Source organism: Petromyzon marinus, chromosome 52, assembly GCF_048934315.1.
Source record: "Petromyzon marinus isolate PM22_M1 ecotype Great Lakes invasive population chromosome 52, UKy_Petmar_22M1.pri1.0, whole genome shotgun sequence".
In the NCBI taxonomy this organism is placed as follows: Eukaryota; Metazoa; Chordata; class Hyperoartia; order Petromyzontiformes; family Petromyzontidae; genus Petromyzon; species Petromyzon marinus.
Window position 1 is genome coordinate 263,543 of NC_133718.1, and position 13,917 is coordinate 277,459.

The window sequence follows — 13,917 nt, forward strand, 5'->3', positions numbered from 1 at the left end:
GGCCATGATGATGAATGATGATCGTGGGGGTGGTTATGGTGATGGGCGGCGAGAGAAGCCGAGCGGGGGACTGCGGGGAGGCATGGAGGAGGCTCGGACCCCGCCGCACACTGCCTCTGCCGTGAGCCGCCATAGCAGCCCCGGCAGCAGCAGCAACAACAACCACCGCATTAACCACTCGGGCACTCGCTAGGACGGCCTGCGGTGCCCAATCTCGTGAAAGTTGAACCGAGTCCCAAAAATCGTTTGCGGGAGAATGCTGCCGCAGTTGTTTTGTTTTCCTTTCCCCGCACCGCCGATGATCACCGTTGGTTACGTACGGCGCGAAAGAAGTTCAGCGTGTCCTGTGACAACACGTTGAGGATTTGTTTGGCCAACTCCGATTTTAAGCAGAGGCGCGGGGATTCTTATCGCCGCTCGTCAGTGGACCCTTTGTGACTGTAGTTGCGAGGGATTCGTTGTGATTGTGTGACGTGACTGAGCGATTGTTCACGCGCCGAGACGTAACCCGCGCGGGAAAGGCGGAGCGACCCGGAGCCGAGGCGGCCTGCGCTGCCGCCCTCACAAAGCCCGCGAGAGATTCACAAATTCTCCCCCAGCCCACCCACGCGTAATCCTCCGTAACTCACAGGGGACTGACATCTCTTTCGAGGGGGGTTTATGTAATCGGACAGCGATCGGGGCTGCCTCTGCACGGGAATCGAGTGAGCGGCGGCGGCGGCGGCGGGGTGCCCGTGCGAGGGGGAGGTCGTCTAAGAGCCCGCGGGTGTTCCCGGGACCCACCCCGGGGCCGGGAGCGACACTCGGGGGCCGCGTGTGGCGTGGGTGAGGTGCACTGAGACTCGGGGGTGCCAGGCACGAGCCGTGGGGCGCAGGATCGGCCGGCTCCGCGGGGGCCCGGGTTGGTTTGTAGCCGTGAGGCCCGGCAGGATGCGGAAGCTCCGCGCCGCGCTCGTTGACCTGAGCGGGACGCTACACGTCGGGGACGCGGCCATGCCCGGCGCGCAGGAGTCTCTACTCCGGTAATCATCGTCATCATCGTCCTCTTCACCATGATAACCTCGCTGTTGTTCCTTCGTCGTAATCTAAACTACAAAGGGCGATTGTAATCGGCGGCCGAGAAGTGGTCACGGCTTCTCCCTTCTGCGAGCGACCAGCGAAACTAAACTACTATAAACAGTTTCGATTTAAAGCTTTCGTGACTGCAATGATTCATCTTCTTTGGTTCTTTCGGTAAAGTTACGTAGAATGAGAATAAAGTAATAAATTGATAAAATAAAATAACAATAATATTCTCACGACGTTTCGGCCATAACACAAGCGGCCTTCATCAGGTGAAGGGACGAGACTGTCTGGTAGGACAGCGCTGGAGTGAAAAAGCCACGTTAAAGGCTCAACTAATCGAGTCTCTCACCTTTCTGAAGAGATGCCGCGACTCTAAGCTTAAAGGTCGTGATCTGAACGTGGCTTTTTCACTCCAGCGCTGTCCTACCAGACAGTCTCGTCCCTTCACCTGATGAAGGCCGCTTGTGTTGTGGCCGAAACGTCGTGAGAATATTATTGTGTTATTTTATTTTATCAATTTATTATTTTATTCTCATTCTACGTGACTTTACCGAAAGAACCAAAGAAGATACTATAAACAGGTGTTATTAATTTACCAGGTAAAGCCCACTGAGCTATTATAGAGCTCTTTTTCAGAAGCGACCTTGCTGCCACAAATGATAGCGTCAACGCAGTGGCTTGTCAAGTGGGAATTTATAGCAGCCAAATACTCTTAAACGCGTGACGTTGATTCTAATCGTGGAAGGGGAAAGACCGGAGGACCCGGAGAAAGATCCACACGGCCACGGAGAGAGAGACATGCAAACTGCAAATAAACAGCAGGTGTCAGGGTCGGGATCGAACCTACCACGGCTTCTGTAATGCCAGGCTAGGTAGTTAACACCTCCTAGCCACCGTGATGATCGAGAGACGCAAACTCCAAATTTTCAGCAGGTGTCAGGGTCGGAATCGAACCTACCACGACCTCCTGTATACCAGGCGAGGCAATTAACACGTGAGGGAGCCCTTCCCTGTGGCCCCCTTATCCCTCTGGCGAGGGGACCCAGTTGTGTCCCGAAGATGCCAATCCCGCAAGGGCTGTGTAGGCCGATTTGGATTTGTCAAAAATATATTACAATGTGGGAATATTGGCTATTATTTTATAATTTCGCAGTACCTATATTCGCCACTGACTGGCGCTCACGGTGATGTCCTTGAGGTGGCATCAGAATACTGTATATAGTACGGTGCTGTATTTAGACTGGTTGAATTCGATTATCTATGAAGCTATTTTTCACAGATGTCCAGTAGGGGCAGGTCAGAAAATTCTAACTAACAATACAAAACACGAGTGGAGTGCAAAATATAGGAAAGGTAAGCAAGTGACTGAAAATGTTTTAAAAAGTACAAATTGCAAAAGTTCATCGATTCCTGTCGATATTGCCACACGAAATGCAAACTTGGTTAAGGCATAAAAACAGTCCCAGACCACACCAAGACAACACAGTCCCTCAATAAAATTGCACATTAAAATTTAACTAATGATGCATAGGTAAGGATCAGAGTTACAAATCACATTTACAAATGTGGTTGTATCCAGGATAATTTAGCACTCATCTTTTGCATCAGGAAGAGGAATATGTTAAGGGAGGAAACAAGGTTGTTCCAAAACGTTGGTGTTTGCAAAGGCTATGTCACCTATTCCAATTATTGTTCTTGGGATAGTTAAAAGGCAATTAGAGGGACGTCTTAAGCTTATTGGGTTTGACAATGGGGTTATTGAATGAGCTATGTATAGCGCAGATTTCTTCTTACATAATTTGCCTTGCGCTGCCCGTGGTGCAGCACCGGTCGCAATTAAAGTGGCAGTGGCTCTGCAAATCACTCGGGATGACACAACAGCAGCAGTAATCATCGTCCCCTATTGGCAGACTAATGCCTGCTTGCAGGCCAGTCACCTTTTGTGCGTGCCACTGGGGGTGACCTTGAGGTGTGAGGCGCTTTGTGTTGCTGATGCATTTAAGAAAACGCCAAATAATGCAATGAATATCAAGGTATGTATTTATGTGGCATTGAGCGCAAGGGGAGGTGCAGGCCCGTTGGCACCAGTGGCTGTAGTCAGGGCCGCTTACCAAAAGGGACCAGAAGGGAAATGTTCCCAGCCCTCGCACAAAAGAGGGCCCCACAATGTGCATGTTTTTTTCTTCTTTGGTTCTTTCGGTAAAGTCACGTAGAATGAGAATAAAATAAAATAACACAATCATTATTTTATAATTATTTTATTCTCATTCTACGTGACTTTACCGAAAGAACCAAAGAAGATGAATCCTTGCAATCACGGAAGCTTAAAATCGAAATTTAATGTGCATGTTTGTCACTAATCAACAAGGGGTTCAACGTTGCCACTTAAACCTTTGCCCAATGTCCATGGGAGGAGGCCTCAATCAGAAGGAGTTGGAGCCCCCGAGCAGCACCGAGCAGGCACTCTCCCCTACGCTAAAACCCCCTCGCCCGCCGGAACAGCCAGGGATTCGGTGATGGGTTCTTCCCTGTTCACTCGCCATTGCTGGTGGAATCATGATTCATTTATTTTCCTCCACTTATTAATATACGCGAATGGCACAGGACTCGGCACCGACGCACATCTCCAGCACGCGAGACGGCAATGGACGTGACCACCAGCTTCGCGCCCACTAAACATGGAATGTTGGCCCAATGTTGCCCCTTAAACGTTGGCCCAATGTTGAGTCAATATTGGCCCAACAGCATGTTTACTGAGTAGGAGCCCCTGGTTATCCCTGGATTTTGTTGCACAGTATACAAAGATAATGTCCAGTAGTTCGTCATTTAAAGTACTGCATTTTCCATTAAGATTGATAAATTCCCATTTTATGTGCACAGGCCATGGACTCCTGGACTAAGCCACTCGCTATATGCACTATCAGGGGTTTGGGTTGGGTTTGAGATGTCATTGTAATCAGCCATGGTCTACCCACAGCTAGACGAAGGTCTCCCCTTATTGCCACATTCACTGATAGTCCTGCAATGCCACAAGCCATCTCCTGCATACAAACTAATCTCGACACTCCATCACCATGATGGCCATCCTCTCAAGAGATGCATCTCTTTATACTGTACATACATACTGAAATTATCTCCTTATACTGAAATTCCATCAGCAGTCTCGTTCATCAGCCATCATCCCTTTTTGCAACTGTATTCTGCCCAAGCCCACTTTCTTCGACACCAGATAAATAATTCTCAATGATACCGAGAAAAATTAACGTGTGAATCTTAGCACTGATGTGGATGGCCGTTTCATTTGCTGTGTCTTCTGTAGGCAGAGCAGCCATGGGTGCAGAGCTCCGTAGGTGTAGAGCCCAGGGCTGCCCGCACAGATCAGACCCCTCAATCATATCCCCTCTCTTCTCCCAGGCTGCGCAAGCTGCCCCTGAGCATCCGGTTCGTGACCAACACCACCAAGGAGTGCCGGCGCGACCTGCATGCGCGCCTCACGCGCCTCGGCTTCGCCCTGGAGCCTGATGAGATCTTCACGTCGCTGTCAGCCGCGCGGAGCTTGCTGGAGGTGCGGGGCCTGAGGCCTCTGCTCATGCTGGAGGACTCAGCCCTGGAAGACTTCCAGGGTAAGACTTGGTTACACACGCAGCAGCTCCCTTCATCCCTCAATTAAATAGGTAAAAAAAGGTTGTGTTTATTGCTGGACAATTCTATATGTGGGGAAAACTAGTTAGCGGTTGTTTACCATTTCCTTCATGCGGTTAGCGGTAGTTGCATAAACGATTTTAATGAAGCTGGCTGATATTTACCCGTTTATTTACCCAGATATCAACAGAATTCTGCTTTGTGTCTCCACATACATTTGCTTAAGCAAGCCCACCCTGCACCTGGTGTCTCATCAGCAGAGCCAGGCTTGCCTGAACCACAGAGGCAAGTGAAGAGTGAATTCTGCCCCCCTGCCATGTCACCGTGCGTGCGGCAGGTGTGAACACGGCCGAGCCCAACGCGGTCCTGGTGGGGCTCGCGCCGGAGAGGTTCCACTATGAGGCCATGAACGAGGCCTTCAGGTGCGATGGACGACGCGGTCGCGTGGTCACACACATTAACTCCGTCGCCAACACCCCACACGCCCATCACGAATCAGCCCGTGCAAAACTCAATGGCATCGGTTGCATTGCAGCACGTGGTGCAGAGTGCCTTACCATTCTCACGTCTGGCCGGGCCACGTGTTGTATTATAGCCAAGTGGTGAAGGGGTGCACGTTTGCCTGTAATCCAGCGCCGTGGAGGTAGCAGCGAGGATTGGTGGATCACACATATAAATGTTATTAAACTCCCTTCCTGTGGGTGTCAAGGAGAAGCTCTACACTGGCTCTACAAGAATAAGGGAGTACAGAAAAAATGTAGACTCTGTCCCCTCAGACACATGGGTTTTCTTCCCCCCCGAGTGCTCCATTTTCCTCCGAAATAAAAAACACAAATTAATTGGCTGAAAACACCTAAATATACAGAGGATAGCAGAAGTTGAGCAACCTGCCTCTGAGCATGCAACGAATGCTACGTGGCGGTGCATTACCAGTTGACGGGAGCATTTTTACGATGTGTGCGGTTGCCCCGGCGCAGGCTGGTGCTGGAGGGTGCGCAACTCGTGGCTGTGCACAAGGCGAGGTACTACCGGCGCGCCGACGGGCTAGCGTTGGGGCCTGGCCCCTTCGTGGCGGCGCTGGAGTACGCAGCGGGCGTGCAGGCCCTCGCCGTGGGGAAACCGGAGGGGCCCTTCTTCCTGGAGGCCCTGCGGGGCCTGGACTGCGAGCCACAGCAGGCCGTCATGATCGGAGATGTGTGTACGACCCCGAGGTTGCAGTGAACCTGGCCCCTCAACCCTGTCACCTCCCAGAAGTGTGTGCATACACGTATTGTAGGGAGCAGTAGTGTAGCGGTTAGCGTGCTTCGCAACGAAGCCAACAACCCGAGTTCGATTCCCGCTCATGGCCAACACCAGTGACGATTATCTGAATCGGTCATGGGCCTCCTCCCCGAGGTCGACTCAGCCTCAAATGAGGACCTGATCCAGTGTGTTAACATCACCACTGGCCACGCACCCCCTTGTGTACCGTGCCGGCCTTCATAGATGCTCCCTAACAGCACTTGCCCCAACAGTCTGTTCAGGCTATATCGGGGATCTTTGTCTTTGTGCGTGCTTGCCGTGTGCCAGGATGCCCGGGATGATGTGGCGGGAGCACAGCGCGCCGGCATGAGGGGCATCCTGGTGAAAACCGGTGAGAAGGAAGTGGACACGCGGCTGCCGCCGTTGTCACTAACACGAGTTCACTTTCAAGTTATGGTTATTTAACCAAGGGACAATCCATTGTGATCCAAGGTGGTGCACTGTTCACTTTAAGATTTCCTAACTGGAAGTCTCTTTATCTTGATATAAATGCCCTCTATAGCCAAGCAGAAGCCCATTGAGAGCACAAGTCTCAGGCAAAGCCTTGTAGCACAGATGCAATGTACAGCGGAAAGATGGAAAATCTTATCATCCCCATAGAGACCTGTCCTGAGACTCGGTGAGGCTCTCAGGGTCAGTAAGATTTTGATTGCAATACATTTTCACGTGATAAGCCACCTCGTTGAGCTATCATTTGTGGTCAGGTCACTTCTGAAAAAGAACTATATAGCTAAGTGAGCCTTAACTGGTAAAATAAAAATCGTTTCGTAGTTAACAGTTTAGTTTATCTGGACCATGCTTAAAGTGGATGCTCACTAACATCGCCGTTGTCCCCTTGTGCAGGCAAATACCGCGACGGGGACGAGAGCCGTGTGGACCCGGGGCCCCACCTCACCTGCCCCAGCTTCTCTGATGCCGTGCAGGTGCTGGAGGCTGAGTTCCGTTTATGAGTAGGAGGGGGTGAGGGGGGGGGCTATGGGGGGTGCCGATTTGGGAGGAGGGGCAAGGAGGCACAGGGCAGGAAGGTGCTCGACTTCCGGAAAACAGGTGGACGTCCACCCTTGCCCTTTAGTCGCACAGCTCCATGCGTTGACCAGGGCTACACCACGCTGGCCGGGACAGAGGGTGGTAAGTTTGGCCCAGGGAAGGTGCTGCCCCCCTCCCCCGGGACACTGCCCCCCATGAAGAAACTGCAGCCAAGTAATTGAGAGGTGACACCCTGGTCTCACCCAGCCGGCCATGGCCATTTCCATTCCCAGCGGAGGCGATCACGGGGTGACCGTAACAATCACTAGTGGACAATGGCCTCCCAACTCCATGGAAATCATGGGGGTGGTCATTTGACAATACTTCACCATGCTGGTCACTGCAGATTGGTGCAGTAGGGGGAGGGGCAAGAGCACTGGTTCAGATATAAGTAATCGCTGGGGTAGTCGTGGCCAGGGACTGAATTGGGATGCAGCGTGGTGTAACAGCCGCTAGCGCGCACACCCTATGCAGCACAAAAACAACTGCCATTCGCCAACAAGTGGTGGTAATGTCACCACAGCGCTTGTGCCAGGCTATGTGCACTTTAAGGCCACATGAAGTGCAGCACAGAAGCTTTCGCTCAACTGTGGATGGCTGGTAGGCTGTCAACTCTTGTTGTAAGTGTGAATTTATAATTTTGAACTCATCGAGTCTCACGACTCTTTTTCAGAGAGGGTCTTGCTGAGTTTTCACAATCGGAATAAGAATATTTATTGATACTGGAGGAATCCGATAAGCTTTAAAGCTCTTTTTACAGATTTCCTTTTGGGGCAGGTCTGAACTGTATAATTACAATTGAGTAAATTCGGTGGGTACATTTTTCAAAGTTTGGCAAAATATAGAACCACATAATAATGACCCTACTCTTGCGATTAATGTTACGGGATCTTTAACATCCACTGCGAGTGAAGCAGATGGCGTGTGGCAGTATGTGTATGGTTAATACACACCTGCAGTATTAACCATGGTGGGCCACTGGATTCTAACCGTCAGCTGGAAGTGTCACCGCCTTCCTCATTGTCGCGTGTTCCCTCCAATAAACTGGTGCCCTGCCAAGGCCATAGCTGTGAAGAGATTCTCTGTGCTCCCACCAAGCGGCGGCGGTAATGGCTATGCATATGGCTGCCTGTAACCCAGCACTGTGCGCGCAGCAGCGAGGGTTGGTGGATCACCACACGGATGTTGGAAAACTCCCTTTACATGGGCTTCGAGGAGCAGCCGTACCCTGGCTCTGCCAGAAAGGCGGTACAGCAGAAATGTCGACTCTGCACGGGCATTGCATTTCCTTCCTCGCACACGTGGGTTTTCTCCGGGCGCTCCAGTTTCCTCCATGTTATTAATTGGCTGATAAAACCTTAATATATGAAAGCGCACCGAGCTCGGGGGGAGGGTAAATTCGGGCTAGGCTCGTCACCACGTGGCTGCTGCTGCCTTCCCGCTCTTCCAAGTCGGCTTCTCGCTCTCTCTGCGGGAGTGAGCGACTCCTGTACGGGTTGCAAGTTCACCATTATTCTGCAACTTGTGGAGATGCAGCCTGATGACGATCCCCTTGTGGTGTAGTTAACTCACCCATGCACTCAGTTTCATTTGTCACTCGACAGTTTCCACAATGGTGCTTAGGTTCCCTCAGAGTAGGGATTATTGGCGTAAGGAACTGCAACTATAACTCGTCGATTGCATATATGTATACTCTTTGGTTCTATTCGGTAAAGTCACGTAGGTAAAAAAATAAAACAAAAATCACGACGTTTCGGCCTACATGACTTTACCAAATAGAACCAAAGAGTATGGATCCTTGCAGTCACGAAAGCTTCAAATCTAGAATGTATATATGTATGTAGAACTTATTTCGCACCGTATGTAGCTAACGGCTAATCGGAGGTGCGATTACAAGCTACGCCTGGGCATAATATATTATTGCATACACTATATTCCTATAATCATATGACCAGGTTTATAGACATTGGACAGATTATCACGCCGCGAGAAGGGTGTGGCTGGATGCCAAGGTCACTGCCGGGGCCGTTCCGGCTCAAGCGAGGCTGCTGCCCGCACATCTCGTCCGTGTCCCGTCCGTGTCCCACAACGTGTGTTGAGCGACGAGTTAATAAGGGAACTAAAGAGTTTAACAATTCTCGGCGTCGATGCTGGTGTCGTGCGATGTTACACTCAACGTCTTTCCGGGGAGAGCTACACACAACCTCTGAAGGGGGGTTGCTTCTTTTATGAGATGTGAAGCGACCCGGTCACATTTGTACAAAGAGAAAGGTCCCCCATATAGCCTGAACAGATTGTTGGGTTGGGATAAGCGCTGTTAGCGAGCACCTATGAAGGCCGGAACGGCACACGAGGGGGTGGGTGTCCAGCACCACACCCGGCCGCCTTTGTCTCCCTAGTGGCGATGTTTTTACACATCGCGCCAGGTACTCGTTTGGGGCTGAGTCGACCTAGGGGAAGCCCAGGACCAGTTCGGATAATCGTAACTGGTGTTGGCCGTGAGCGGGAATCGAACTCGGGTTGCCGGATTTGTAGCTCCCTACATTTGTACGCATGTAGTGACTGTGCCTGTCACTGTATGGTGCCGGGGCTTGCGAAGCCACGGCGGGTAAGGTGTTGTCATTATGGGCAGCCCGGGTTACGGGATGCAGTACCAGCCCTCGCGGGGCTTGGGTGAGCGCTGGACAGCGCGGAGGCACCGCAAGCAGTGTGCGGTGCGGGCTCCCGGTGAGGGAGCGAGAGGGAGCGTCAGCCAGCCAGGGTTACATTGGGGCATGATACGCTGGTTGACCTGCTGTCACGTGACCAGATGATATTGGAGGGGGGCCACTGGTGGACGGGGGCCACCGGTGGACGGGGGCCGTCGGGCGGTCACATGGTCCAAAGGAGCTCTCGGGAACCTTCGAGAAGGAGCTCGAGAGACCTGGAAGGTGGGCGGGGCGAAGGGCGGAGCCAGCCCCAGCCCAGGGGGATATAACGAGGGCCCCGTGAGGAGCGCGAGGTTCTTCGTGTGCTGGTGTGAAGAAGATCTACGTCGGGGAGAAGAAGCCTCTAGCCACGTGGTCCAGGACCCAGCTTGTGGTCCGGACCGGGATAGCGAACCTTGTCTAGTTCTGCCATAGCGTGGTTAGATGGGCATTCGAGACCCGAGTGTCGATTGTGTTATGTTACTACCGTTGTGTAAATAAATAGTGTTGCTCCTAAGATAACGTCTGCGACTCAGTTGGACTCACTACACACCAGGTACTCATTTGAGTTGACCTAAGGACGGCCCAGAACCGGTTCAGATAATCGTCACTGAATCTCTCACGCACTCGTACACAACCTCACACTCGCGTGAGGGTGTGTAACAGTGAGTGAGCCAGTGTGAGTGAGCCAGTGTGTGAGAGTGAGTGAGCCAATGTGTGTTAAAGTGAGACTGAGTGTGTGTGAGTGATACTGAGTGTGTTAAAGTGAGACTGAGTGTGAGAGTGAGACTGAGTGTGTTAGCGTGAGACTGAGTATGTTAGAGTGAGACTGAGTGTGAGAGTGAGACTGAGTGTGAGAGCGAGACTGAGTGTGTGAGAGCGAGACTGAGTGTGTGAGAGTGAGACTGAGTGTGTTAGAGTGAGACTGAGTGTGTGAGAGTGAGACTGAGTGTGTGAGAGTGAGACTGTCTGTGAGAGCGAGACTGAGTATGTGAGAGTGAGACTGAGTGTGTGAGAGCGAGGCTGAGTGTGTGAGAGTGAGACTGAGTGTCTGAGAGCGAGACTGAGTGTGTGAAAGTGAGACTGAGTGTGTGAGAGTGAGACTGAGTGTGTGAGAGTGAGACTGAGTGTGTGCGAGTGAGACTGAGTGTGTGAGAGTGAGACTGAGTGTGTGAGAGTGAGACTGAGTGTGTGAGAGTGAGACTGAGCGTGTGAGAGTGAGACTGAGCGTGTGAGAGTGAGACTGAGTGTGTGAGAGTGAGACTGAGTGTGTGAGAGTAAGACTTGAGTGTGTGAGAGTGAGACTGAGTGTGTGAGAGTGATAGTTTGCGAGTGAGTGTTAGCATGCGTACGAGTGATTGTGTGGTGCTACCGTAGCGGAGCAGCTCGGCCGGCACTACCCGCTCCTCGCACCCCCCCCCCCCCCCCCCACTAAAAACTCGCATGCATCCCCGTAGGGTCGCTAGGAGGGATCACTTGGCGCGATGGTTTTTCACCCGAGGATCCCACTAGCAGGGACGTTCCACGATTTCCCCGGACCAGGAAATTGGCTGAGCCCCCCAGACCAGATTAAATGGCAGTCCCCCCAAAACGGGGGCATAGAGCTTCACAGGCCGGCCGTGATGAAGCATACACAACACGAGGGGGGGGGGGGGGGGTGGGAGGCAGATAAGAGTTGACTTAAGTTAAAGGGGATTATCGATGAGTCAATGGCGAGGGACGCAGGTACAGAGACAATGGGAAGGGGGGGGATGACGCGCCCCCCCCCCCCCCCAACGGCCAGAGCGCTCAAAACGGCCGGAAAAGAGGATTCGATTGGATGCGCAGGATGACGTCATATGACCCGGGGATTAAGGGGCTTTGGAAACATAAGGGGGCCGGGAGGGGCGGATTGATTCAGAGTTCTTCTGGAGTGGGAGAGAACACCAGCCGCCCTCAGCGTCCGTGGGACGCCTGCAGGGTGCAGCTGAAAACGATCGGTCAGTAAAAGTCCCCAAGGCGAGCATCTTCCCCAGCCCCATCGGGCAGCTTAAGAGGTGAGTGGATAAGGAAAAGGAAGGGCAATTCAGTCAGCTCGAGCTTAGGGGATAGACACACTCTGTGACGGGCAGGTGATAGGAGGAATGGTGCTGGCTGGAGGGGGTCATACACGGGGGTCACTATTCGCTCCGGGAAATAAATCTTAGCACAGACTGACGTTGTGACGCGTGGTACCTGTGTGTGTGGTACAGCGATCGGCGTACGACGGTGTGTGGGTGACTTTAATCAGTATATGCACGACGCGCGCGTGCACATGCAAATAAATAATTAAATAGGGGGACGCTTGACCGCGCCGCGAGCATAGCGCGCAGAGATTAATTAATTGATTCTGAGCGCCTTTGGCTTGTTGACACAACGGCTTGTATAAGTAATTAATTAACTCTGAACAGCCGCAAGCGGCGAGTGGGGGTGGAGGGGGCAGACGTCGCACCCCACCCTCTCGCGGGGAGTGGGGAGGGGGAGATCAGCCCCCACCTAATGGGGAGAGGGGAGGGGGAGATCAGCCCCCACCTAATGGGGAGTGGGGAGGGGGAGATCAGCCCCCACCTAATGGGGAGAGGGGAGGGGGAGATCAGCCCCCACCTAATGGGGAGAGGGGAGGGGGAGATCAGCCCCACCTAATGGGGAGTGTTCATGGAAGCGAGTAAGAGTGCGGGAGTGTTCACGAGTAGGAGGAGGTGTTCACGAGTAGGAGGAGGTGTTCACGAGTAGGAGGAGGTGATCACGAGTAGGAGGAGGTGTTCACGAGTAGGAGGAGGTGTTCACGAGTAGGAGGAGGTGTTCACGAGTAGCAGGAGGTGTTCACGAGTAGAAGGAGGTGTTCACGAGTTTGACAGCGAGTCTGTGTGACTGTTTACGAGCGAGTGAGCGAGTGGGAGGGTGCGGAGTGCGCAGGGACAGATTGGGAACTCGCCGCTCAACTCGGAGGTGACGCGGAGAACATCGATCGGGGAACTGTGCGGCCCAGGTGTTAACCCCAGGGGGACCCCAGGGGGACCCCAAGGTGCTCCGAGCCTGCGAGTTGGGGGTGGCACGGCGCGCACACGCGAGGCGGGGATCCAACCCGGACGCCACGGGGCTGAAGCCCAGAACCCCTTCCCGCCCCCCCCATGGCGGCGAATCCCAAGGCTGTGGTTCCGCGTAGCCTTCGTACCAACGACAAGGACGACGTTGTTAGCTCGTAAAGCACCACAGCACAGGAGTCACTCGCCAACGGAGAGAAGAGGATGACTCAGGAGCGGGGAGGGGGCATTACTGACAAGGAGTTGGAAGGCAGCAGCGGCTGCCACGTGGTGAGGAGCCGGCGCTACCGACAGATGCTCCCCAAGCTCTGTGGTTCTCTATACATGAAGGTGGTTATCGACCAATTGATGAGAAAACCCATGCGTGTGAGGGGGAAAAACTCTGTGGAGGAAACACTTCCTCCTCACTGCCTCCTCCTCCACTCCCACCTCCCCTCTCCCACTCCCTCCTCCACTCCCTCCTCACTCCTCTTCCACTCCCTCCTCCACTCCCTCCTCCACTCCCTCCTCACTCCCCTCCTCACCCCTCCTCTTCCACTCCCTCCTCACTCCCTCCTCTTCCCACTCCCTCCTCCACTCCCTCCTCCACTCCCTCCTCACTCCCTCCTCTTCCACTCCCTCCTCTTCCACTCCCTCCTCTTCCACTCCCTCCTCTTCCACTCCCTCCTCTTCCACTCCCTGCTCTCCTCCTCACTCCCTCCTCACTCCCTCCCTCACTCCCTCCTCACTCTCTCCTCACTCTCTCCTCACTCCCTCTTCCACTCCCTCTTCCACTCCCTCCTCCACTCCCTCCTCACTCCCTCCTCACTTCCTCCTCCTCAACTCCCTCCTCCACTCCCTCCTCCACTCCCTCCTCACTCCCTCCTCACTCCCTCCTCCACTCACTCCTCACTCCCTCCCCCACTCCCTCCCTCACTCCCTCCTTACTCCCTCCTCCACTCCCTCCTCACTCCCTCCTCCACTCCCTCCTCACTCCCTGCTCACTCCCTCCTCACTCCCTCCTCACTCCCTCCTCACTCCCTCCTCCTCCCACTCCCTCCTCACATCCCATCCTCACTCCCTCCTCCTCCACTCCCTCCTCACTCCCCTCCTCCACTCCCTCCTCCACTCCCTCCTCCACTCCCTCCTCACTC

The 13,917-nt window shown here is 53.4% G+C and overlaps 1 protein-coding gene across 2 annotated transcripts; it reads left to right on the forward strand.

Annotated features, from left to right (window-relative positions):
• Positions 1-103: 103 nt before the first annotated feature.
• HDHD2 (haloacid dehalogenase like hydrolase domain containing 2) lies at positions 104-8,097 on the forward strand. 2 transcript variants are annotated; one of them, XM_076075042.1, is made up of 6 exons: positions 104-1,022; positions 4,480-4,688; positions 5,045-5,129; positions 5,685-5,918; positions 6,277-6,340; positions 6,853-8,097. In XM_076075042.1, the coding sequence occupies exons 1-5, from the start codon at positions 931-933 to the stop codon at positions 6,317-6,319; spliced, it is 663 nt and encodes a 220-aa protein (XP_075931157.1). In that variant the 5' UTR covers positions 104-930; the 3' UTR covers positions 6,320-6,340; positions 6,853-8,097. The 2 variants fall into 2 exon arrangements, with proteins under 2 accessions (XP_075931157.1, XP_075931156.1); XM_076075041.1 differs by having other exon boundaries at positions 5,685-5,901.
• The last annotated feature ends 5,820 nt before the right edge of the window (positions 8,098-13,917 follow it).